Raw genomic sequence first — 26,711 nt, forward strand, 5'->3', positions numbered from 1 at the left:
CAGAGGGAGACTTTCTCTGAAAAAAAAAAAAATGGGACTCTAACAACTCCCAAAGCCAGTAGGAGCAGATGCAGCATTGTCAGGGATTGAAGGGCTCTTCCTTCCTACTCTCACTTGATATGTCTTAAAGCATTTTTGTAAGTTGCCTTAACCATTCACAAGTTGGTTTAATTCATGCCTGTGTTTAAGGTATAATATTTGTTCCTGTTTTTGCTTAAGCTCTTTTCAATTTTAAGATAATTTATTACACTTAAAATCACTCTCTGGCCATAATACTTAGTAACATAGTGCATTAGATGGCATCTTTGAATAGTTGATTATTGTGTCAAAGGAAAAACACATTAGAACATAAAATTAAATATGCCAAAGAGAAAGGATTTCCAGGAATACCGTAGAATTAGAACAAGGGTGTTGGAGGTTTTCAAACAGTTACACAGAAAAAGTAAGTACAGAAAGTAGAGTTAAAGTTTCTCTATACAGAGGGTGACTTAAGCTTACATTTTAATTAAAAATCACTGGCTTTTTTTAGAACTAATCTAGCCACTCATTTTCAGTGATTCTCACTAAATCCTGGTAATATTGGTATACTCTTATACATTTTAATTTTTCATTTTAAAAAAATTCCTTAGAATTTAAGGTAAAATCTTCAACTTAACATCTTATCTTGATAAACTGCAGACTAGAATCAATGATCTGATGTAACTTAGAAGAAAAAGTCAGTGATGAATCCTTATTTATAAGATGGTTTGCACCTTATTAATATGACATTAACTAGAAGTTGTGGCATATATGAGTGGTCAAATATTTAAAAACCAGTTTGGCAAAGGGACATTGGACATAAATCCTTGACTTCAAGAGTAAGGGCTGGGTGCAGTGGCTCATGCCTGTAATCCCAGCACTTTCAGAGGCTGAAACGGGCAGATCACTTGAACCCAGCAGTTCAAGACCAGCCTGGCCAACATGGCAAAACCTCTTCTCTACTAAAAACACAAAAATTAGCTGAGCATGGTGGCAGTTGCCTATGGTCCTAGCTCCTTGGGAGACTGAGTCACGAGAATCACTCCAGCCTGGGAAGCAGAGGTTGCAGTGAGGCGTGATCATGCCTGCACTTCAGCCTAGGTGACAAAAATAGAGTAAATCAGTAGAATAGGGACCAGTAATATCGTTCTTTCCTTTGGCTTAAATTCCAGAAGGCAATATAGTCATTTTGATAAATGAAAAATGAGGTCAAATTAGAATAAGAATATAAATGTCACTGAAAGTGGGTAGGTTCTCTGACAACTGTTACGGGGCATGGAAACTAAGTTGGTAGTAGGTGGTAACTATGGCAGATTTCATACCTGGGAAAGATTAGTTCTCTAACATAAGACTATGAAAAAGATTGACAACCAAAGCTCAAATTTACTTTCATTTTTAGGATTATTTTAACGTTTGTAATATAGACACCAGTGAAATTTTAACTCTGGTATAGTGTGAACTAAAACGTTTACATCTTCATTACAAAGAAAAGACAAAGATCTGAAGTATAGATTTGAAGCAAGTGAAATGGCCATTTTTGTAGCATAAAAGCGGTTGCCTATTGACGGTTCTATATAGTTTATTCTGAGGTGAACTATTTAATGTTAAAGCTCAACATTTCTAGGGAAATTTTATCCTGGTATTTTATTCACATGTTCTCTTTATGTAACCTAGATGCCCATACATTACTGAAATCCAGCAACACTGTCTGATTTTATTGCAACTCAAAGTTCCTTTTTTTGATGTAGTTTTCCCACATTTCTAAATACACTATTCCTTGGTTTTAAAAAAAACATGCCAAAGCCAATCTTAACCAAAAGCCAAATTATTCTTGATTCTGTATTTAGGTTATGCAGTGTTTCTGGAAACACTTTGCTGCGGTGTGCAGATTCGCTAGAATCTTTCATCACCCAGCCCTTTTCCTAACACATTTAAGATTTCTGTGGCTTCATTTTTCCATCGCACAGCATCCTTGAGTATGGAACTACTTGGAAAATCCTTTGACAGCTGGCAGAGAAATCTCCCAGGTAAGTGCTAGTTTCTATGCAGATTTGTAGAAAACACCCAGAATCTATCAAGTTAAGGATTAAATGACCTTAAGTTTAATGGCCAGACACTTATTTACCTGGTTGGGCCCAACGTTGTGCCAGCGAGCAATGCAAAAGATCTAGGAGGCCTTGAGTAAAGCCTGCCTCCTAGGACACAGGTTGCTAAGGCAATTTCCTTCTTTCTTTCTTTTCTTTTTTTCTTTCTTTTTCTTTCTTTCTTTTCTTTCTTTCATTTTCTTTTTTCTTTCCTTTCTTTTTCTTCTTTCTTTCTTGCTTTCTTTTTTCTTTCTTTCCTCTCTCTTTATTTTTTTTTTATTGTACTTTAAGTTCTGGGGTACATGTGCAGAACTTGCAGGATTGTTACATAGGTATACACATGCCACGGTGGTTTGCTGAATCCATCACCCCCGTCACCTACATTAGGTATTTCTCCTAATGTTATCCCTCCCAAAACTCCCCACCCCCTGCTATTCTTCCTCTAATTCCCGACCCCACAACAGACCCCAGTGTGTGATGTTCCCCTCCCTGTGTCCATGTGGTCTCATTGTTCAATACCCATTTACGAGTGGGAATATGTGGTGTTTGGTTTTCTGTTCTTGTGTCAGTTTGCTGAGAATGATGGTTTCCAGCTTCATCCATGTCCCTGCAAAGGACACAACTCCCCTTTTTTTATGGCTCCATAGTATTCCATAGTGTATATGTGCCACATTTTCTTTATCCAGTCCATCACTGATGGGCATTTGGGTTGGTTCCAAGTCTTTGCTATTGTAAACAGTGCCACAATGAACATACATGTGCATGTGTGTTTATAACAGAATGATTTATAATCCTTTGGGTATATACCCAGTAATGGGATTGATGGATCAAATGGAATTTCTATTTCTAGAGCCTTGAGAAATTGCCACACTGCCTTCCACAATGGTTGAACTAATTTACACTCCCACCAACAGTGTAACAGCATTCCTATTTCTCCACATCCTCTCCAGCAATTTCTGTTGAACTTTTTCAAATGCATTTGACAAGTGACAGAACATGCACTTAATGTGAAATTTAAGGACTATCAGCTTGTGGTTTAGGATTTCTAGGGTAAAGAACAACTTAGTGGGAAAGAAAAGTGGTATAGACATTATAAGAATCTTGAGTCCAGTGAAAAATGGTTAACATTCTTTGAGAAGGAACAGGTTAGGTGACTCTTACAACTGCTGTAAGGAAGCTGAGCAATTGGACTGTGATTAGGAAAACTCAGTGATAGGCCTAGAACCTAAGGTCTTTAGTAAAATATGGGTGGTATCTCCTTCAAAAAACCTCCATGGTTTCCACAAAAAGGCTGCTGGCTTCTTAAAAATATATATTGCTTTATCCTCACCTTCTCAACTCTACGAACCTTTACCTGTCACCTGAGCTAGGGCCTCCTGTGTCTCCTCAGTGTGACAACTGATCACAGTCAGAGCTTCAAGTGCTTTATCTGCCTCCCCTTCCAGCCCCTGCTTCACCCAAGACCCTTAGAACTCTCCTTAAACAAAATCTTCCCAGCCTCACCCTTACCCGTTCTGCTACTTTCCACTGTGGCAGTGGTTGATGTTTTCCATTGTGACCCACTGCCAAAGCATTAGCACCAGGTTCCAGAACACGCAGGTTGCATGTATCTTGCAGGCTAATTGACCCCTTGTAATTCCCTCTCTGTCTGGGAAATGTGAATTCTTCAGCATCCCCTGGGCGAAAGCAAGACTGTCTGGCCGGCCTCGGTAGCCCTTCTATTAATTCGCAACTGGCAGTCACAGCTTTGTAAGAGCCCTTGAGCCAAGTGAGCACGTGCAGGAGTTGGCATCTTGCTCGATGACAAGCCTCCAGGGGACTGAGGCTGGACCTTCTGCTCTGAGTGAATTCCCCCATGGTGGCCAGTGTTGTGGCAGGCACAAGGGCCACTCAGGGTGCTATGACACTTGTCAGCCCATCATTTGTATGAAGGCAAATGCCTTCCAGGGTAGGAGAGGGCAGAGAGAAGTGACAGGCAAGCCCAGTCCCCAGGGGAGGCAGGTTGCACAATGTGGCTGTTGTCACAGCAGATCTGTGTCCCTCCTCACAGTTTAGCTGGCATGGGACCTTGCCAAGGGATCTGTGTTCAGAGAGACTCCATGAGAGCAGGTGTCTCACCTGGCACCTGTCCAGGCCTCTCTTCTTTCTTTGCTGACAGATCTACAAATCACTTACTTCTGCAGCCTCCGCTGCAGAAACAGGGTGGTGGTGTCTCATTTTCCCTGGTTCTCCACCCTGCATCAGATGAACCTCCTGAGGGCCCTTGCTTCTAAGAATGAAGCTTCCATACCTTACCAGCTCCCCTTGCCTGATGAACCAGAGGTTGGAAAATGAAGGAAGACAGGGGCCTCTGGCTTGCCCTGTTGCTGGAGGAATGGCAGTAAGGACACAGGAAGATAAATAGACAGACCTGGAGCTCTGAGGATGAGGCAGTGTGCCTCTAATTCTGAGGTTGGAGAGCAGGCCCAGAGACGCACTGCACCCTTGTCAGCAGAGGTAGGAGCAAAGCTTCAGTGATAGGGGCTTTCAAGGAAACAGGCTCCTGGGCAGTGAATTCTGTCACTGTGGGTGGGGCCGGGGTGTGGCCCTGGCCCAGAAGTCAGGCAGTATGCTGGTAGGTACTGTTCCTAGCTGGAGGTGCCAGCAGGAGACGGTAAACTGCTGCGACAAGCAGGGCGGATGCAGCAGCTTCTCCTGCTGGGTCCTGGTTGTGGTGGTGGCTGCTCCCTTGAGAAGATGGCTCCCACAGGCCTGCAGGGGCTCCCAGGCAGAGCCTGAATGTGCTTTCCTCTTCTCTTCCAGATCTTACCATGAGCTACCCCGGCTATCCCCCGCCCCCAGGTGGCTACCCGCCAGCTGCACCAGGTAAGAGGGTCTGGGTGGGGAGGAGAGTGAATGCTGCCTCTGTACAGTGGCCGGGAGTAGACAGGGGAGAACAGTAGTTTCCTCAGTCCCTCCTCCCCTCCTCACTCCCTTCTCCCCTCACAGCCCAGCCCAGCCCAGCCCAGCCCAGCAGGGGAGGGGAGGACAGGACAATGGAGTGGAGGGACAGCCAGTGGGGCAGGGGCTGGAGAAGAGCATGACGCTGGAGCCATGGGAGGCCTGGTTTGAAACTGGCTCTAGAAAACCCGGACCAGGCCCAGGGCTGGTTCTCTTGCCTTAGTCACTGGTAACAGTGAGCAAACGCTATCACTTTGAGACTCCGTTTTCTTCTCTGCAAAATTGCTTCAAGGATTTCTCCCTCATGGGGGGTTCTGCATACTGATGAGATAGGCAGGCAGAGCCTCTGATGCGGTGCCCTCCGAAGCATTGCTAGGTGATAGTTGCCCCTTGCCACCTCTCCAACTCTCTGCTCAAGGTGTGTGGGCTTGCAGCAATGAGATCCCCCTCGCCAAGAGAGGAAGTAGAGGCAGATACTAAGGGTCAAAGGTCACTCCCTCCCTGTGGCTGGAGGAGCTGTGGGTAGTCACACATAGAAGTCATCTTCTCTGGCCCTGGCTCCTTTTGGTTTTCCTCAAATGAGATTTGGTCCCCACAGTGGGAAAGGAAATATGAGGGTTCGTGGGACCAAAGGGCGAAAAGGGCCATTCCAAGGCTGGTCATCCTGAGGGTGCCTGAGCCACTGCCCCTCATCCCAGGGAACCCCCAGGCTGAAGTCCTGTGATTTGAGCACCCCTGGCCTGCAGGCCATTTACTTTCCCTCCCATTCAGCAGGTAAAGAACAGGCCCAGACTGGGAGGTGGCTCAGCCACTGTCCCAGGGCATGTTAGGGGCTGAGCTGGGCCACTGCCTTCTGAACAAGCCCATCCCAGGTTGGCTGGCACTGACCTTGGTCCCCTCTCTCTAGTAGAAATCCTGCCCACTGGATCCTGCCACTGCCACCTTCGCTAGCACAGCTGAGCAGCCTCTGAGCAGCAAGAGAGGAGACAGGAGTTTTAGGGAAGGTTCTTCCTGGAGGGTCTGGAGCCCTAGAGCTGAAGAGCAGATCTGAAGCTCCCGTGCACAGGAAAGCATCTAACAGGCCAGAGGCCACATAATGATGCCAGTCTCAGTGACAGCATCATATATGAATGCCCCTCGGGCCCCCAGCTGAGCCCTACAGGCGTTACCTCAGTCCTCATCACAGCAGTCCAGCCATACACTCCTCATTAGCCCTTTTGTCAGCTGAGGAATCAAGCCTAACAAGGGTGAGGGTGAAAGCCTTGCCCCAGGGCATATGCCGGTCCTGCTGGTTTCAGAGGGGCTTTTCGTCTCTGTTTCCTCCTGTCCTCTTGTGGACTGATATATGTGTTACCATGACCCAGCGTCGTCTCCCTCCAGCCTCTCATCCTGCTTTTCCCTGCCTTTCATAGACATGTAATATCAAACAGCCAAACCCCCTCCCACCAATGTCTTCATGTTACTAAAATCTCAGAGCTCTCTGTGGTCACCTCTGCATGGGCTCGGCGTGGTATCCCACAACAGTCTGTCCTTGTGTGTCTTCCGGCTCTATGATGGTGAATTTGGGAGGGTAGAGCCTGCCTGGGCCCTCCCAACCTCCTTAATACTCTACAGAGGGTCTTGGGAGTGTTTGGGGAACTCCACCTTCCTCCTTGGGAAGAAGGGAAGGTTTCCCCTCCTCTGCCAGTTGGATAGGGGGAGACTTTCCTCCTGGTGTTTTCATGTGGTCTGTGGTGTCCCGAGGCTTGAGACTTTGCTAGGCCTCCCTGACCACCTGGGAGCTCGCATCTCTGCCTTTCCCCTTGTGGTGGGGGATCGTCAAGGGGCTAAAGGGCTCGGTGTTGCTTTCAGGTGGTGGTGCCTGGGGAGGTGCTGCCTACCCTCCGCCCAGCGTGCCCCCTATCGGGCTGGATAACGTGGCCAACTATGCGGGGCAGTTCAACCCGGACTACCTCTCGGGAATGGTGAGTCCAGCCCTCCTGCCAAGGCGGCCCTGGGGCCAGAGGAATCAAAACTACTGGCCTCCAGGGCTCCAGAGTTGTCTGTGTGTGTGTTGCTGTGGTGTGCAGTGTGTTGAGCTGCTCCTTAGAACAGGGTTTTCATCAGGCTTCTGCCACTTGCTCTCTGCCCCTCTCTGGGTCTCACTTTCCCCGTCTGTAAAATGAGGGGAAGGGGAGTGCAGTGGACCAGATGATCTCGAAGGTCCCTTTTAGCCCTGCGGGGTTAGGGCTGGGAGGGTGGTGAGGGTGTGTACGTGAGTGTGCACGCGTGTGCTGGGTATGACTATCCACGTTGATGGGAGGGTGGTGAGGGTGCGTGCGTGAGTGTGCACGCATGTGCTGGGTATGAGTATCCACATTGATGGGAGGGTGGTGAGGGTGCGTGCATGAGTGTGCACGCATGTGCTGGGTATGAGTATCCACATTGATGGGAGGGTGGTGAGGGTGTGTGCGTGAGTGTGCACGCGTGTGCTGGGTATGAGTATCCACGTTGATTGGAGGGTGGTGAGGGTGTGTGCGTGAGTGTGCACGCGTGTGCTGGGTATGAGCATCCACGTTGATGGGAGGGTGGTGAGGGTGTGTGCGTGAGTGTGCACGCGTGTGCTGGGTATGAGTATCCACGTTGATGGGAGTGTGGTGAGGGTGTGTGTGTGAGTGTGCATGCGTGTGCTGGGTGTGAGCATCCACGTTGATGGGAGGGTGGTGAGGGTGTGTGCGTGATTGTGCATGCATGTGCTGGGTATGAGTATCCACATTGATGGGAGGGTGGTGAGGGTGTCTGCGTGAGTGTGCATGCGTGTGCTGGGTATGAGTATCCACGTTGATGGGAGGGTGGTGAGGGTGTGTGCGTGAGTGTGCATGCATGTGCTGGGTGTGACTATCCACGTTGATGGGAGGGTGGTGAGGGTGTGTGCGTGAGTATGCATGCATGCGCTGGGTATGACTATCCACATTGATGGGAGGGTAGTGAGGGGGTGTGTGTGAGTGTGCATGCATGTGCTGGGTATGAGTATCCACATTCATTTACCTGCATGTGCATGTAGGTGTGCATATGGAGGGTTCTTCTGGTTAGGCCTGGGTGGGTGTGTGGCAGGTATCTTGGGCAGACATGCTACTTTTTAAATGTATTGTTTTGCTTTTAAAATAATGCATTTTATGATCTAAAACAGATGCTTAGAGGAAATGATGTAACCAATACACACCCTAATTTGTACCAGGCCCAGATCTAGGCACTGGGAATATGTGAATAAAACAAACAAAAATCTCAGCTGTGCCGCATTTATCTTCTATGGGGAAGAGGCAGGCAGTAACTTAAGTCAATGATGTGATGTTATTGAAAGTGTAGGTGCCATGGGAATAAGATGAGCAGGGTAAAGGGGTCAGCAGTGGGGGTGGGGGTGGGGGTGATGTAGGGATAATGATTTTAAGTTGGCGGTAGGGTGGGTCTTGCTGAAAAGAGGATGTTTGAGCAAAGACCTGCAGCAGGGGAAAGAAGTGCTGTATGGATGTCTGGGGAACGCCAGTGCCCTGAGGTGCCAGGGGGCCTGAGGTGCTTGAGGAGAGTGAGGAGAGGCCAATGTGGCTAAAGTGGAAAGCCGAGGGTGTGAGATGAGAAATGAAGTCTGGGAGTCCCGCTTTTGCAGGGTGTAGGAGGCCATCCATCCTAAGGATTTAGGCTTTTATTCCTGGCGAGTACAGATTCACCTGAGTACGCCTGCCAGAGGTGTCTGTAGGTAGCAGGCTGATGTGATGGGGATGCCCCAAGCCTGCATATGGGATTCATGCACCTTCTTGGGCAGTGAGCTCCTAACCTTCACCCAGGTGGTCTGGGATAGGAGGAACGCTATGTGGAGAGGGAAGGCATCTCCCCTGCAGAAGGGAGTGAGGATCTCTGGTTTGGATCCAGCCGCATTGTTTACTGACTGTGTAGCTTTGAGCAAGTAAACTCATTCTATGGTCTATGAAATGGGTATAACGATACTTCATATTCCACGAGTGGAGAGCTGTGAGGACTGACTTGGCTAAAGTATGTAAAAGGGTGGAGGGACAGAGTGCAGTGGGGCCCAGTGGCCTCAGGCTCTGCTTTGTGTCTTTGCAGGCGGCCAACATGTCTGGGACATTTGGAGGAGCCAACATGCCCAACCTATACCCTGGGGCCCCTGGAGCTGGCTATCCACCAGTGCCCCCTGGGGGCTTCCGGCAACCCCCTCCTGCCCAGCAGCCTGTTCCTCCCTATGGGATGTATCCACCCCCAGGAGGAAACCCACCCTCCGGGATGCCCTCATATCCACCACACCCAGGGGCCCCTGTGCCGGGCCAGCCCGTGCCACCCCCCGGACAGCAGCCCCCAGGGGCCTACCCTGGGCAGCCACCAGCGACCTACCCCGGTCAGCCTCCAATGCCACTCCCTGGGCAGCAGCAGCAGCCAGTGCCAAGCTACCCAGGATACCCAGGGTCTGGGACCGTCACCCCCGCTGTGCCCCCAACCCAAGTAAGTGTCAGCCTACTGCCTCCCTCGGTCCAGGCCTGGGCCCCTAAGGCTGGAGACACATGGCCCAGTAGATGGGAAGCCAGGGAAAGTCACAGGCCTCCAGCTGCAACCTCTTTTTTAGTGTCAGCTGGGTGCAGTGGCTCATGCCTGTTATTCCAACACTTTTGGGAAGCTGAGGTGGGCAGCCTGCTTGAGCCCAGGAGTTCAAGACCAACCTGGGTAACATGGTGAAACCCCATCTCTACTAAAAATAGAAAAAAAATTAGCTGGGCATGGTGGTGTATGCCTCAGGAGGCTGAGGTGGGTGGATCACCTGAGCCCAGGAGACAGAGGTTGCAGTGAGCCTAGATCATGCCACTGCACTCCAGCCTAGGTAACAGAGCAAGACCCTGTCTTTGAAAAAACAGAAAACAGGCCAGGCACAGTGGCTCACGCCTGTAATTCCAGCATTTTGGAAGGCTGAGGTGGGTCGATCACAAGGTCAAGAGACTGAGACCATCCTGGCCAACATGGTGAAACCCTGTCTCTACTAAAAATACAAAAATTAGCTGGGCGTGGTGGCGCGGGCCTGTAGTCCCAGCTACTCAGGAGGCTGAGGCAGAAGAATTGCTTGAATCCGGGAGGTGGAGGTTGTAGTGAGCCGAGATCGCACCACTGCACTCCAGCCTGGTGCTTGGCGACTGAGTGAGACTCTGTCTCAAAAAAATAATAATAACAGAAAAACAAACAGTGTCACCTTCTCACAGACTCCCCAGCTCCCCACCTCTGGGTTGTGTTGCTTAAGGCCCGAGGGAGCTGCCCCATTTCTCCCAACGTGATGAGAGGCTCCACATGGGAGTTGGGTCAGAACGCCCCGGCGAGTGCTCCTCATCCCTCTGTCATTTACTGTCTGGGCTGTGTGTTTTGTAAGAACTGCCCAGGCCACCTGTCTCAAGTCTTTGTGCCCAACAGCTATCTTTGGTCCCCTTGATATTCGCCCCTACAGACGGGTTTTGGAGGATTCTTAAAATTCCCTTTGGGTATGGAAAATGTTGCCAGTTTCTCCAGGGTTGATCTTGGCTCATTTTGGAGAACGGTTCATGGTTGCAGAACCTAGAATTCATCGTCATGGTTATATGGCCCAACCAGCCAGCACAGGGGTAGTGGTTATGTGCTTGATGCCTATTTTTAGACAGAGTCTCCTTTCCTCCTTTCCTTCCACACCCACATGTTCCCCCACCCCATGCCATCCTCCAGACTCCCTCCATTATCTTTTCCCTGGGCTGTTCCCATAATTGTGTTATAACCAGTTTGTACCAGCCCCTAGGAAGACAGTTCACTGGGAGACAGTTTAGCCTGGAAAGTTCAAATTCAAGTTTGCTGGGTTGTGCAGCTGCCAGAGGCTGAAGGTGGTAGTCTAGAGCGCAGTGCCAGGGAACCAGTGCTAGATCAAGAGGTTGTCGGGGTGCCATGCACAGTTGTGGAGGCTGGACACCTACATCCACCAGAGGGGAAATGTGGGCTAGCCAGCCCTGTTAGGAGTACCCATATGTGCTCACATGTGCTGTGGAGGCCAGGCATTGATGAGAGAGGCCGCAGCCCCTGCTCCTGAGGCCTGCCCTTCCTCAGGAGTCTGAGCCCCAGTCCTGGAGGACCTGGGCACCGGGCAGATTTTCAGCATCAGGACTCAGCTATAGGTGGGCTCCCAGCCGCTGGAGCCGGGAAGCAGCTCCAGTACCAGAACATGAGGCCAGATAACAGTCAAGTTAGGCAGACTCGGCATAGAGTCTTCTGCATTGTTGACTGTGGGCACCTTCAGATACCCCAACTCTTAGAGAGAGGGCTATTCCCAGAGTCTGGGGGTGGAACAGTCTCACATCTGGGGAAGGCGGCGTGCACGTCATCTTACCTGTGACTGTTTGTCTGAGTAGTTTGGAAACCGAGGCACCATCACCGATGCTTCCGGCTTTGATCCCCTGCGAGATGCCGAGGTGCTGCGGAAGGCCATGAAAGGCTTTGGTGAGAGACCCTGGGTGGCTCAAATCCTACCCCTGCTGCCCATTCCCCAGGCAGTTTCACAGTGGCTCTGTGGGCTGGGGTAGCCAGGGGATGCAGACCTGGCCTCAGTAGTGATAAAAGAGAAGGTGGATATGGGGGTGCAGCTGGGATGCCTAGAAGAGTTGAGGGACGCAGGCCAGGGAAGTCTCAGCTGCAGAACATCCTCATGACCCCCACCCCAGCCACCCCTGTTGCCTCTTCCTCCAGGCACGGATGAGCAGGCCATCATCGACTGCCTGGGGAGTCGCTCCAACAAGCAGCGGCAGCAGATCATCCTGTCCTTCAAGACGGCTTATGGCAAGGTGAGCTGCGGGGTGAGGACAGGGGACAGTGAGGCGTGTCCTTGGCTCAGCAGAGCCCTGCTCACCCCTGCTTTTCCTTGGGTGGGCCCAAGTCTCCCGGATGGACAGTAAGGAGCAGGAGGGCATTTCCTTCTGCCCACCCAGCTGGTCGCAGCGTTTGGAGGTGAAGGATGCCCTGAGAGAGAAACGAATCCACAGGGTTCCGAAGTTTGTTGAGAGGCTCCAGATGTCTAGCCCTGGGGTCTAGCTCTGGCTCTGCCACAACTCACTGAGGTTGTGGCCACATCATTTTCCCTCCCCTGCCCTCTTCATGATCACCCTGGGAGGTTTAGCTGTTACAGAAGCTTTGCAGGAAAAGGCTGTGAGTGCTGCCCAAGTGCAGGGAGTGTGTATGAGTGTATTTTGAAATTCTGGGATTTTGAATCTTAGAAAGGTAAAAATTGGGTGAATATTGATGAGATTCGCGTCCCAGTCCAGTGCCTCTCATACTTCAACGTGCCACGGATCCCCTGGGCATCTTGGTAAAAACTGGTCTCCGATTTGGGAGGTCTGGGGTCCCTGAGGGATGTCCATGTTGCTGGTCCTCGGATCTGGGATATGGCTCTTATTAGTCACCTCCTGTGGATTTTAAAAATACACTTGTTTTTGGTTATTTTTTTTATTCGAATATCCAATCAGGATTTGATCAAAGATCTGAAATCTGAACTGTCAGGAAACTTTGAGAAGACAATCTTGGCTCTGATGAAGACCCCAGTCCTCTTTGACGTTTATGAGATAAAGGAAGCCATCAAGGTGTGTACGTGTGTGTGTATGCATGCGTGTTCATGTATGTAGACACAGCCCAGAAGGAGGCCTGGACAGTGTGCTGTGTTCTAGCCCACTCATTAGCTGCTGTTGTCAGTATGACTACCAGGCCTTCCCGGGTTGGAGTCTGCATACTGTAGAAAGGGGGAACTCCCTTTGATTTCCCAAAAAGGCAAATGATGCATCCGTCATCATCAGGGAGCCTTAAGTCTCTCTCCATCTTAAAGAAATAGTGGAGCTGGGGTTTGAAGGTAGTGGCTCTGATAAGAAGAGGGTTAGGAGGCCATGGATGGTATCGTTCTCATCTTTAGGACTCTGTTACTAGCAAATGACAGAAACACACTTCGGTTTAAGCAGAACGAAGGTGGGAAATCAGTTACGTGGGTAAAGCCAAGCTGCCTGGAGTGGAGAGGACCAGGCAAGATGTCTCTCTGGTCTCTGCTTCTCCTGAGCGTTTGCTCTTCTGTCCGTTTCTGTGCTTCTCCTGCCATGGCTGCTTCTAGAGGGTTCCTGTCAACCTCTCTCCACATACCTATGAGATCCAGCTCCAGAACGGGCCGGTTCAGATGGGCACAGCTTGGGCTCACTGTTTCCTTAGGGCCTGTGGGTTTTGACCGAGGGGTGGGTCCTGTCCATTCTGTGCTGTCCCACAGCTCTGTGTACACCCTGCGGGTGGGGTCTGGTGGCTCCCTTGGAAGGGTAATCCCATGAGTCAGGCAGGAGCCCAGGAGGAGCCTGTCACTCAGAGGCCTGATAAGCACAGTGACTGTTCCCTCCCCGGGAGAAGCAGAGACTTAAGTGTGGTGGCCTGGAAAGGAGAGAGGTCTCCACTGAAACACATCTACATGTGTTATTCTAGGAAGGGGGTCAGGAGGTGACTGGGCACGGGATGGCCTGGGGCCCCAGGGAGTGGCTCCCAGACATCTGCCTGGCCCCCGTCTTCAGCCAGTCATGAGCTAGTGATTGTGGAGTGTTAGAAACCACAGGTTTGGGCAGCTGTCACTCACCAGCTGTGTGTCCTTGAGCACCTGTGAAATGGGGACAGTGGATGCTGTCTCAGGACATGCTGGGACTACTGCGTGAGGGGCTAACATGTACTAACATGTAGTAACCCAACAGTAGCTGCAGCGGGAAACGGCTGACAAAATGCCACACGTCCTGCCTGACAGGTCCTAAGTGCTCTACATACAGTAACTCACTTAATCCTCACGACTTCCCTGTGAGGTAGGTCCCAGTGTCACTCCCATCTTACAGACAAGGAATTGGAAGCACAGAGAGGTTAAGTAACGTGCCCGAGGTCACACAGTTAGTAAGCCGCAGGGCCAGGATTCAAACTAATATGCAAGCTGGGCTGCTCAGCCTGTCCTCTGCCTTCTCGCTGTCCTTGGCATCGTTGTCCCATTCATCCTCGTTGTCCCTGCCTTTTCCTAGTTGTTTCCAGACATTCCGCCACCCTCTCTAGGACTGGATTTTCCGTGTGTCTACTTGGATCTCTCTTACTTTTTACCCATCTTTTTCAGTTGCTGTCATCTCACTTCCGGCTGCACCCTGAATAAAGCAGGCCTCGGTCCACATTTTAACCTACCCATTTACTGTGTGGCTTTGGACCAGGCAGTACCCCTCTCTGATACTCAGTTTTCTGATCCACATGGATGCCCCTTTGTGTGAGCCCTGCTTATCACCACCGAACTGTCACTGTGCTTGCCTGGGCTATGGAGAGGAGCTGACTCCCTCAAGCCTGGGAGTGGCTGGAGGGTGTGTCTCTGCGTCAGGGGCCTCTGTTGCTGGGGTTTGTCCCTGGGGTCAGGGCAGCAGCGTGGCCCCCGCTCTCCTTCCCGGGTGCTGGGGAGGCTGCTGGAACAAGCACATGGTTGATTGTGTTTTCTGCCCCTGCAGGGGGTTGGCACTGATGAAGCCTGCCTGATTGAGATCCTCGCTTCCCGCAACAACGAGCACATCCGGGAATTAAACAGAGCCTACAAAGCAGGTGGGGCCGCTCTCTCTGCCCTCTGCCCTCTGCAGATACCTGTGCTCTCGGGGCTGTGGCCTCACTCTCTCCCAGGGCCTCTTACTCCTTACTGGTCGTCTTATCACCCCATCTCCTGCCACCCCCTTCACATTGGGCTTTGAGCCAAGACCCAGCCCTTCCCGCTGTTTGTGCATGGTGCAGAAAGTAAGGGAGGTACTAAAGTAAGGGAGGGCCAGGGAAAACCTGGATGTGGTTTGGGCCAAGGCTCACTAGAGGCCAGGTCAACCTGGAGGTCACAGGCTTGTATGTCCCTGGAGGGCCATATGGGCTATTTTTTCCCTCAAGCCTGAGACCCCCAGCCTTTTTCTCCCCAGTGCCCACTATTGATAGTGTTTACAATGGGCAGCTCCATAAACAGAGCTGCAGAGTGGACCTTCCTTGCTTCTCCCTTTCAGAATTCAAAAAGACACTGGAAGAGGCCATTCGAAGTGACACATCAGGGCACTTCCAGCGGCTCCTCATCTCTCTCTCTCAGGTACTTTTCCCATGACAGGGCTCGGGGCCCCCAAGCCATGGAGGTCAAAGAGGTGGGATCCCAGCATGAGGGAAGGGAAAAGAAATGGGGAAGGAGTAGGCTTGACCATACACCCGTTTCCTTTCAGGGAAACCGTGATGAAAGCACAAACGTGGACATGACCCTGGTCCAGAGAGATGCCCAGGTGAGTGTAGTGGCCCAGCCCCTGGGCTTCCTAAAGCAGGGCTGTACCCCGTTTTCTTGCTTCCTGAGAGAGGTGGTCCAGGGTGGAAAGAACAGTAGATACGCTGCGAGTTCCAGACGTGCTGGGCTCCTGCTCAGCTCTGTGACCTTGAGCAGATCACCTGGCCGCCTGGGCTTCAGTTTCCCCACCTGGAGCAGGGAACATGTGAGAGAGTAAGTTTTTCAGTAGTTGATAGATGACGGTTTGGGATGTGGGATTTCGTGTGACTGCATACTTTCCCCATGTTTAGTTGCACATACCATTATGTTTGCAAAGGGGCAGAATTTGCCCTTGCTTGTTAAGTTTTTGAGGGTTTGTGCCTAGAAACCAGCTGCTACATTAGTTGAGCAGCCTTAGAATTCTGTCTTTGTCCCCCTTGTGAGTTGCAGACAAAAGGGTAAGAGTCCAGGCATTTGAGCTACTCCCTAAAAAGTTTGGGTTTCCCACTAATGAATTTGGAGCATAGTATCATGGCAGGGCAGAGCCGTGACTTCCTGGTGCAGTGGAGCTGGCCATACCTCTCTGTCCCCCTTCACTGTTCTTACCACCCACGGCAGGACACTCACCAGGGGCCGCCAGTGGTCTGATTATCTCTACCGTCTGCTGGATTGGAACGAGACCTCAAGGAATGCCACCTTGTTAGGGCTGGTGGAGAGCTACTCCTCTAGTCTGGTCCTTTTGCTTTCCAGATGAGGAAACTGAGGCTCAAGAAGGTTGAGCACTGATGCCAACTGAAAGCTAGAGACAGAGCCCAGGCATCCCTGGCTGAGTCCTCTGTGCCCAGTTAGCGCCTGCTTCTGCCCTGGTCTCAGACCTGCTGCTCCTGCAGGGTCTACCATATTCAGTGTCTCTCTGGCTGGTCACATCCATTCTCATTCTGGGATTCAGGGCTGGACAACCCTGGAGCTCTGGCTCTTGCTCCAGTGAGAGTTTTGCATGCCATTTCTAGTGGGGTGAAAATTGTCTCAGGCTCTGCCTTCTCAATCCAGACCTGCTGTGGCCTCATCTTGACCTGTGGGATCTCAGCCCCTGATTGCTGCTTTCTGCTTTTTTTCAGGGCTGCTACCTGAGGCCTAGCAGGCACTTTAGAGGCTGTCTAGTTCAGAGGTTGCAAATTGGCAAATACTTTAGGCTCAAACCTTCAGAAGTTTACCAGGCTCTCCTGGGTGACCTGGGCCTGGGGTCTGGGTGTGGCCTGTGCCACCTGTGAATCTTCTTCTCTCTCCAGGAGCTGTATGCAGCTGGGGAGAACCGCCTGGGAACAGATGAGTCCAAGTTCAATGCAGTTCTGTGCTCCCGGAGCCGGGCCCACCTGGTGGGCAGTTGAGGCAGGCCGGGTCCCTCTGGGGCCAGTTAGATGAGGGCAGTCAGGGGATTGTCGGGAGACAAAGCTGTGGGAACACTTGGTGGTTCCTCCCTGCGTAGGGCTTTTGCCTCCTCAGAAGAGCCCCCTGGTGGGGATTTAAAAGATAGAGGATTTCCTGAGTTCTGGCAAGCATCCAGTTCTGAAGGTTCCACTTGGCGTGGAAACCTGGTGTCTTCATACGTAGGAATGTGGAATGTTAGAGCCGCGAGAGTCCTTTGGGAGCACCCAATCCAGTGTTTACAAAGCCTGGCATAAGAAACAGTCATGGCAGTAATACTGGGTGCCATTCGTTTACTCATTCATTCAACAAATGTAAATCATGCTGCCCCATGGGCCAGTCCGTCAGGTCAGGCGGTGGAGCAGGTGACGATGAGGGGCAGGGCACTGCAGAGTCTCTGTTCCATGGGCTGCACCTTCTCACTTCGGGAGACAGACAGTAAACAATGAAATAAAATCTGTTTCAGACGATAAATCCAGTAGAGGAAAATAAAGCTGGAAACCAGTAGGGAGTGATGGTAGGATCCACCGGGAGGTGCTTGGCCAGTCCTCACTGAGGTCATGATATTTGATTTGAAAACCTAAAGGAGGTGCAGGCACAGGGGCCTGCCTGGGGCTCCCAGCACGACTGAGAAAGTGAACGGGGACTGTGTGGAGCAGATGGAGTGAGCCAGAGGAGAGAGGGCCCTGCTGATGACTTCCCAGAATTGCGTATTTATCCTGAGCAAAACAGGAAGCCACTGGAGGGCCCTGAGCAGAGGAGGCTGTGCAGAATCCCTGGCTGTGGTGCTGAGAATGGAGGGAAGAGTGCATGGCCGAGCAGCGAAGCCTGTTGGGAGGCTGCTGCAGGAGCCCAGGGGAGGAACAATGGTGGTAGGGGCTTGTGGTGAGGGGGTATCACGTTCCAGCCCTGTTTGCTGATGAATTGGACACGTGGCATGTGGGAGAGAGAGGTGTTGAGGATTACATAGGGTTTCTTTAGGCCGAGCTGTAGGAGAATGGAGTGGCCCTCAATTGAGATAGGGAGCCATAGGTGGAGCTGGCTTTAGGTGCTTGTAGGGTGGAGCTGCAGGGAGGCTTCTGGGTTGCTGTGTGTGGAGGTCAGGAGAGATCTGGGCTAGATATGGAAGGTAAGGGAGCTGTGGGTAGTCAAGGTTTCTGTGGCTCTGGAACTGCAGAGCTGATTTGAAGAGATATTAATTGAGAAAGATACAGTTAGAGCAGAAATCACAACTTTAATATGCAAATGGAAGCTGAGACTCAGGCTGGGGAAGGAGAGTTTTATGTCCTGGGTCAGAGCTGGACTCAGGACCCAGGTCTCCATCATGCCGCCTGCCTCTTTAGGAGCCAGCCGTCCACTCCCGTGGGTGCTTAGCATGTCCTAGGTTGAGCTGGACTGGCAGGGGTGGGCAGCAAAAAGCCAGGCTGTCTGGGGCAGGCTGGGCCTCAGCTCACAGGCAGGTTGAGGAAGACACAGATGTATGAATAAGGCCAAGGAATGGCAGAGACTGGAGGTGTGGGGTATTTGAGGAGAGGGGACACTGTGTTGGGGTGTGTGGGAGTGAGCCCTGGAGGGGAATTAAGGTGTGATTTGGTTAAACAGATTGGCAGTCCTGAGAAGGGGACCAGAGGTAGGGACATCAGGCAGCACACATGACTTGTGACAAAGACTCTGGCTTCCTTGAGAGCTGGGCAGGCCTGGGGCCATGCAGGGTGCGGGAGTAGAGTGGGAGGCAGGGGGTCTTAGGGCAGAGGCCACCTCATGTGAGTCCTCTATTAGGCTGCTCATGCTGCCATGACAAAATACCACAGACTGGGTGGCTTAAGCAACAGACATTAATTTTCTTACAGTTCTGAAGGCTGGATGTCCAAGAGCGGGGCACCGGTTTCTCCTGCCACCTCTTTGTGGCTCTCACTGTGCTCACATGGTCTTTCCCCTGCACACGCACATCCCTGGGGTCTCTGTGTATCTCCTAACTTCCTCTTCTCCTAAGGAGACCAGGTGGATTGGATCAGGGCACACCCTAGCAGCATGTTTTAACTTAATTACCTCTTTAAAGATCTTATCTCCAAATATGGTTATATTCTGAGGTCCTGGGAGTTGGGACTTCCACATATGAACTTTGGGGAGACACATTTCAGTTTATAATATAAGCCTCTATATGTCATCCCCCTAGTTTTCAATGAGTACCAGAGAATGACAGGCCGGGACATTGAGAAGAGCATCTGCCAGGAGATGTCTGGGGACCTGAAGCAGGGCATGCTGGCCGTAGGTAAGTGTCTCGGGCTTGCCTGCCCACCTGCTAGGGACTAACGTGTATTGTGAGTGTTCAGGGTGCGCGCCTGTCCTCTAGCTGAGGGGTGACATCGTGAAAGGACCACAGGAGCCAAGATTGCTCAACCCAGAGTGTCCAGATGCTAGGAAGTCATGCCGCTTCCCTATGTAGTGGAACCCCTCGCTGTCCCGGAGGTGTCTTGTTTGTGTTTGTGGTACAGCCCTAGAGAAGGGAACTGCAGTGTGAGTATTAGTGGGAGGGCATCCAGCTGCACTCCCGGAGGAGCATGACTCATATCCTGCCAAGTTTCCTCTAAAAATACATCCCTGCAGGCAGTTGTCAGATGTTTGTGATGGAAACACGTGGAAAGATTTTTACTTGCAACAGCAAAACAGGCCCATGCTGAGAAAAGCTGGCTTGGCTCGGGGGCGGTGGTGTGCCTCTTACACAGCCTGTGTCCTCCAGCAGGGCCTGGTGGGCTCCAGGTCCCTCCCTGCTGTGCAGAGTCAGGTCCCCGCCCTTTCTACTCACTTGGGAAAATCAGTCTGCCCCTTTTTTCATTATGCTTTTTTTGAAGCTTTCTGGATGGGAGAGATGGAAAATCCTTGTTTCCCTGCCTGCCCCCACAGTAGGTCTCATGGCCTGGGCAGCCAAGGGAGATGCTCATTCCACTCAGCATGGTTTCTCCATGAAGGGCACAGCCTCTCCAGTCTGCCCCTCCTGCCTGAGCAGCAACACAGTTCCTCATCACCATCCACATCGCTTCCCTGCGCAGCTCCTAGCCTCAAGAAAACCCCCTCCCCTCTGGCTCTTGCTTTTTTCACCACAGTGGTTGCCAGGAAAGAGGGTGGGTTGGTATCCTGTTTCTGCATGTTACTGTTCCAAAGAACTGGAGCCAAGATCATAGGATAGTTGAGCCTGGAACAGGAGAAGGAGGAGAAAAGATGGATGCAGTGATGGGTTTGACATCTGGGCCTCTAAGAGGACACTTGTAGACTCCATGCCTGGCTTGGGCTGGAATTTTCTGCAGATCTGGTTATGCCGAGTTTCTCTCTTCTAGTGAAATGTCTCAAGAATACCCCAGCCTTCTTTGCGGAGAGGCTCAACAAGGCCATGAGGGTACGTAACTTGCATGTGCAGGTCGGGATGCCTTAGCCTCACCTTTGCCAAGGGCTGAGGGTAGAAGGCCTGAGGAGAGCTAAATCTCAGCCGAGAGTTCTGAGGACCTGGGTTGGGAGGGGACTGACTGGAGGGCCCAGGGCGGGTGGGAAGGGAGGAAGCCTGATGCTCATGTTCTTGGGTGGACTCTCTTCAGGGGGCAGGAACAAAGGACCGGACCCTGATTCGCATCATGGTGTCTCGCAGCGAGACCGACCTCCTGGACATCAGATCAGAGTATAAGCGGATGTACGGCAAGTCGCTGTACCACGACATCTCGGTACGGGCCTGCTGCAGCCAGATTGGGCTTCCTTTTGGCATCCCAGTCACCTGTGGACCTTTCCTCCTTGGAGTGGCCGTATGCTTGGCCCCTGTGCTGTGTATGGGCATCTTGTTTGTGGACCTTGGACTTGCTTATCCCATTGCCCCTAAACAGATTATAAGCTTCTGAGGGCAGGTGGGTCATGACCTTGCTGTCGCCCCCACCTTGCATCCCCCAGCAGCATCAGAGAACACTCAGGACCTCCCCAACCTTGACCCTGACCTTCAGCGTCCCAGCCACCCTGTGATTCCATAATCTGTCAGTGAGAACTCATGTGCCGACCTGACAAAGCACTTCTTGCACTTGGGTTTATGGTGTAGGACACGTAGGAAGGCAGTTCAGAGCGAGGGCCCTGGGGATCACACCACTTGGAGTCCGGCTTTTCTACTTGCCAACTGTGTGACCGTAAACAGCTTCCTTAAACCTCCCTGCACCCCAGTTCCATTGTCTTTAAAATGAGAAAATAATCATTCCTTCCCAAGAATGTTGTGAGTATTGAGTGAGGCAGTGCAGGTCAAGTGTCTGTTTAACACTAGCCACTGTGTATCACTATGCGGCAGAGCAAGTCTGACAAAATATATATTCAGCTGTGTGGTCTAACATTCAAATTCTGAACTCACATAAGCCTTGAAATTGCACCATGGGACCACATCCCCACCTTAGACTCAGTAGCATTTGATGATGGTGGGCATATCATCACGAGAAGCTCACTTCCTTTCCCTGGCTGTATGAATGAAGCTGTTGCTAGAGAATTAGTAATTCTAGGCCGGGCACAGTGGCTCATGCCTGTAATCCCAGCACTTTGGGAGGCCGAGGTGGGTGGATCACTTGAGGTCATGAGTTTGAGACCAGCTTGGCCAACATGGTGAAACACTGTCTCTACTAAAAATACAAAATTAGCCGGGCATGGTGGAACATGCCTGTAATCCCAGCTACTTGGGAGACTGAGGCAGGAGAATTGCTTGAACCTGGGAGGCGGAGGTTTAGTGAGCCTGGATTGCGCCATTGCACTCCAGCCTGGGCGACAGAGTGAGACTTTATCTCAAAAACAAACAAACAAAAAAAAGAATTAGTAATTCTTTACAGAGTATCTCCTGCATGCCAGCGGGCTGTGGACATCTGGAAAAAGCCACATGCCTTGCCCTCAAGTTGCTTAGGGTAGAAGGAAATGATTAGAAATGAGCCAAGCTGAGCCTGCACTCTTAGAGTAAGTGCAGTGGCCTCAGACAGAGGAGAGATCTGTGGGACCTGGGAGGCCTGAGCCCTCCACTGGACAGTCATGTGTGAGGAGGTTGCGTTTCCTGAGCAGAAGACTGTGTTGCATTAAACTGGTAACCTCAATTTAAGGCAGCATAAATGCACTGGGAAAAGCAGTATTGGTTAGCCCTGGGAAGTGGTTTTTAGGACGATTATAATTTTTTTGTGGGTATTCATTTGACTTGGATAGTTGGGATGAGTGCAGCTTTCCATCTTCTACTGGGGACCAGGGGAAGGTGAAACTGCATTATTTAAGATCTGTTGCGCCTGCTCCAGGACCTGCAGCGGGGGAAGATTTCCCAGGATGGGGCTTCCTCCCTATAAGGGCACTCAGGGGGCAGAAAATCAGGAGCCAGAGGCTACAAGCAACCGTGCCTCCCTTAACGAATGTCTTCCTTGTTTCTGTGGCCAGGGAGATACTTCAGGGGATTACCGGAAGATTCTGCTGAAGATCTGTGGTGGCAATGACTGAACAGTGACTGGTGGCTCACTTCTGCCCACGTGCCAGCAACAGCAGTGCCAGGAAAAGGCCAAAAGAATGTCTGTTTCTAACAAATCCACAAATAGCCCCAAGATGCACCGTCCTAGAGCCCAGGCCTGTCCTCCACCCCCCTCACTCATATATTGTGCCACAGGACCTGGGTCGGTCTAGAACTCTCTCAGGATGCCTTTTCTATCCCATCCCTCACAGCCTCTTGCTGCTAAAGTAGATGTTTCATTTTTCTGACTCATGCAATCATTCCCCTTTGCTATGGCTGAGACTGGGCTTCATTTCGTCATGTAATTGTATATTTTTATTTGGAGACATATTTTCTTTTCTTACAATCATTACCAGACAGACACATACAAACACAAATGTGTTTGCTGTGTACACATTGCTGGTGAGGGCAACTGGGTGGTGAAGCGCCATGTCCTCGCTGAGGAACGAAAGGGAGGCATGCCTGTGTGTCTGGTGAGTGTATCACGAGCTTCGTTATTGCCAAACTCACTCCTTTATAGAAAAAAAAAGGGGGGGGCCAGAAAGTTATTCTTTCCATCTTCCATGCAGAAACCATGAGAACAAAGCCAGTTCCCTATCAGTGACAGGGCTGCTTGTAATTTGTGGAATGTGCCTTAAACCTGAATGTCTGTAGCCAAAACTTGTTTCCACATTAAAAGTCAGCCAGCTTTGGAATGTTCTGGAAATGTCTTCCTGGTACTAGTTTGTTTTCTTCTGCTTGATTCTGCCCTGTGGCTCAGAGTTCTCGCCTTATCAGCCAGTGAAAATTATGTAACCTTAGGTAGAAATTTGTGCACAGGAAACCATGAGCTTACGCTAGTTTTTGGGGACTGGGCTATAAGGACATGAGAAAGGAGGCTTCCAAAATCCAGGTAGGGGGCCCAGACACCAGAAAGGCAAAGGGACCTTGGTTGGGTGCAGTGCAGTGAAGTGCACTGAAGGTGTGGTGGGAAGAATGTAGTTCTTCACCCAGGTCCCGGGTGGGAAGAAGGGTATATGCTAATTCCTGATGCCCCTTGGTGGGAGGCAGAGAGAAGGATGGGAACAACCCAGTCACTAGACCAGTGCCTCCCATCAGTGTGCTTCTAGGCTGAAAGGGGCTCCTAGCCCTGGTCTCTGGGAACCCTGTGCCCCTTGGTTGGTGGTGTGAAGAGAGAGAATCCATAAGAGTTTCTAAGAATTATGGTGTCATGTCCAGAAGCTAGAGCTTGCCCTGCATCAGGGGTCTCCACTCCCTTTCCAACCTCCTGTGTTGAAGTTTAGAAAAGAGAGGACTAGCTAGACATGGCTCACGCCTATAATCTAAGTACTTTGGGAAGCCAAGGCAAGAGTATCGCTTGAGCTCAGGAGTTCAAGACTAGCCTGGCCAACATAGTGAGACCCCTGTCTCTACTAAAAAACTTTGGCCAGGTATGGTGGCTCATGCCTGTAATCCCAGCACTTTGGTAGGCGAGGCAGGCAGATCATCTGACGTCAGGAGTTCGAGACTCTGCCTGGCCAATATGGTGAAACCCTGTCTCTACTAAAAATACAAAAACTAGCCAGGCATGGTGGCACATCCCTGTAATCCCAGCTACTCAGGAGGCTGAAGCAAGAGAATTGCTTGAACCCAGAAGGCAGAGGTTGCAGTGAGCTGAGATCATGCCACTGCACTTCAGCCTGGGCGATAGAGTGAGACTCCATCTCAAAGAAAAAGAAAAAAATTTACCCGGACATGGAAGTGCATTCCCTGCAGTCAGCTACTCTGGAGGCTGAGGCAGGAAGATCACTAGAGCCCAAGAAATCGAGGCAGTAGTGACCTATGATTATACAACTGCACTCCAGCCTGGACAACAGAACGAGACCCTGTCTCAAATGAGAAAAAAAGAAAAAGAAATGGGAGAATCCAGAAAGACTAGGCTAGATCAAGCCTGCTGAGTCCTGCCAGGAACCCCACGGAGTGGCTGATCTGCAGACATTTGCTTGAGGACTGCCCCCTAAACACAGGAAGAATGACACCCAAAGGGTATGGGGCAGCCATGAGCTGAGAACTAGACTGGTCTACCTAGACCTGCCCTCCCAAGCCAAAGGCTGGTGTGGGCACTGAGATTGATACCAGGCCCTGGTCAGCATGGGTCTGCATCAGAGTCCATGCCTCAAGCCCAAGCTGAAACCCCATCCCTGCTTGTCTCCCAAGAACCCCTCTGCTAGGGCAGGCCCCTTGTCCTTGGGTGCCAGGTGGGACCTGCCTGATGGGATGGGCTGCTTGGCATTACACAACTTGCCATGAACTCAAGGTGACGCTCATGGCCTCCTGAGTTGTGACAGGGCTTAGAACCAATGTGCTCTGATGTGACCATGCTCTGTGACATTGCTTTGCCCTGGTTACACCGAAGTTCCCAGCCTCGTGCCTAGCAGGCAATATTGCACCTACAGATACATTTACTTTGGTTCTCAAAGAGTGTTTTTAGACATTTGAATTTGTTGCCAACATTTAATCATTGAAAGATTTATATTTTTAAAAATCTGGAATTCTGGCTTCTCTTGAAAACTCAAATTCTGGCACCATGGGGCTTACATTCCTGCATGACTGGAGGTGAGTTGCAGCTGCCCCTTTGGGCCTGTACTCCTTATTTGCCATAGGCTCCACCACTTCCTCTTGTATTTCACCGAGCCAGTGTTATCCCTTTGGCCCCTGCAGGCCCTTGGGTTTGAGACCCTGGTCTGCACACTTGGGGACCACCTATTGTAAGGTACATGGATGTGCTTTGGTCAAGGAATAGACTGAGGCGGACATCCAGGCCAGAGTGACTCAGCGAGTTTAGGTTGCAGGTACATACTTCACTTGTTATATAACCTGTTTGTGTAAGTTCATATTTGGCTCAAAGCCACTATTGTTTGGAAAAGGTATAACTGCCCTGCTGATGCTATACAGATGTTCTTGGGCTCGGATTGGCATGGCTCCACATGGTGTGCACTGGCACCCAGAGAGAGAGAGTGAAGCTACCAACCCCTGTAAGGGAGAGTGACCATCTGGCAGATGGACAGAGGGGAGCCAGGACACAGCTCTGCTTGTGCCCAGAGGGAAAGAATTAAGCTGCTGATCCTGTAGCTGGCCTTGCAGGCCAGGGAGTGCAGCTGCAAGCATGGGGGCGGCAGGAGCTGCAGAGCTGGAGCAGACAGCCGAGATAAAGGCAGACTGTGTGAGAGAGCTGCTGATGAGATAGCTGCTGAATAAAGCTACATTTTACCTGCCTACAGCCTGCCAAATATTCCTTCAGTTATCGCCCATCCACCCACTCCCCTCGAACCTCAGCATGGGCTGGAACCTGACCCTGGGCATGACAATTGGCCTAGTCATGGACCTGACACCTGTGTTTGTCCCAGTCCTGGTTCTCCTTGTTTTCCTGTCCCTGTGGTTGCCCTTGGGGTCACTCCCAAGGGATCTAACCCATGTTAAGTATGGGCTGGAGGACTGCATGAATGCCTTATGATCTTCCCAGAGGCAAAGGCACCTACTGCCTTCCAAGGTCAGTGGGGCATTGGGATCAACACTGTTATGCTTAGGACAAAAAAGATAGACATGCAACCTTATGGGCCGTCTTTCTGGGACAGAACACAATGGGTCTTTTCCTGCCTCCTGAATATGTTAGTCAAGGCCAGTCCATGCTACATGTCTAATCTGACTTCTAAAATAGCAAGTAGAGGATGAAGCACCAGATGAGTTCAGCCCTGGGAGAATTTGCAGTAGCTGTGGGGGCGCTGGAAGAAACACTATTAGTTAAGCTTTGCACCTGAAACAAATGGCCCCCCTCGCTTTAGCCTAGTCCCGGTGGCATTTGTCTCAGGTGCAAAATTTAAGAAAGGAACCTTGGAGTGCTCACCCTGTGGCTGGGTAGATGGTCCTGCAGTGGTGGTTTTCATGCCTGAGTGTGCATCAGGATCATCAGGGGAGCTTGCTAAAAAGCAGGTCCTGGGGTCAGACCCTCACACATTCTAAGGGGTTGTGGGTATGGGAAACTGCATCTGTAACCTTCTGTAATCTAATGCTGGTCTAAATACTGCTGTGCTGACACAGAGAACTCCCCAAAAGGAGAGGTGTTTCTCTGCTTGGAATTCAGCCAGGTGACGAGAGATGAGATGAGGCACTCGTAACTTTGGGAAGAGGTAGCTGAAAGATGAATCTTTGCAGTGCCCACAAAGTGGTGGTTGAATGCCACACCGTGCCCATCTTCTGTTGGCCTTGGCAGGGAATTACAGTCCTTGCTTAGGACCTGGCCCCTTATTTCTGCTGTAGGCTCTTTACTGCCCTGGCTGATAATGGAGTGGAATGAGACCTAGAAACAGATCAAGCTAAATACCTGTCCTCGGACAGATAAATGTTTATGTCTTCACCCCCATCAAGTCTGAAAGCTCTCTGCCTCTGTTTTTCTAAAAGACAGGGACATCATTAC

General features: G+C 50.9%; 1 protein-coding gene across 2 annotated transcripts; it reads left to right on the forward strand.

Moving 5' to 3' along the window:
- The first annotated feature begins 314 nt into the window (after positions 1–314).
- Positions 315–22,968, forward strand: LOC135271968 (annexin A11-like). 2 transcript variants are annotated; one of them, XM_064370099.1, is made up of 14 exons: positions 4,870–4,967; positions 6,894–7,006; positions 9,141–9,533; positions 11,444–11,531; positions 11,778–11,872; positions 12,551–12,664; positions 14,573–14,663; positions 15,101–15,180; positions 15,308–15,364; positions 16,632–16,725; positions 18,944–19,039; positions 20,103–20,161; positions 20,358–20,480; positions 22,192–22,968. In XM_064370099.1, exons 1-14 carry the CDS (start codon positions 4,913–4,915, stop codon positions 22,249–22,251), a joined length of 1,518 nt encoding a protein of 505 aa, XP_064226169.1. In that variant the 5' UTR covers positions 4,870–4,912; the 3' UTR covers positions 22,252–22,968. The 2 variants fall into 2 exon arrangements, with proteins under 2 accessions (XP_064226168.1, XP_064226169.1); XM_064370098.1 differs by lacking the exons at positions 18,944–19,039; positions 20,103–20,161; positions 20,358–20,480; positions 22,192–22,968 and adding an exon at positions 315–2,045 and having other exon boundaries at positions 4,905–4,967; positions 16,632–18,926.
- Positions 22,969–26,711: the final 3,743 nt, after the last annotated feature.

This window comes from Aotus nancymaae, unplaced genomic scaffold (genome assembly GCF_030222135.1).
Source record: "Aotus nancymaae isolate 86718 unplaced genomic scaffold, 86718_ANA_hifiasm-v0.15.2.pri h1tg000099l, whole genome shotgun sequence".
In the NCBI taxonomy this organism is placed as follows: Eukaryota; Metazoa; Chordata; class Mammalia; order Primates; family Aotidae; genus Aotus; species Aotus nancymaae.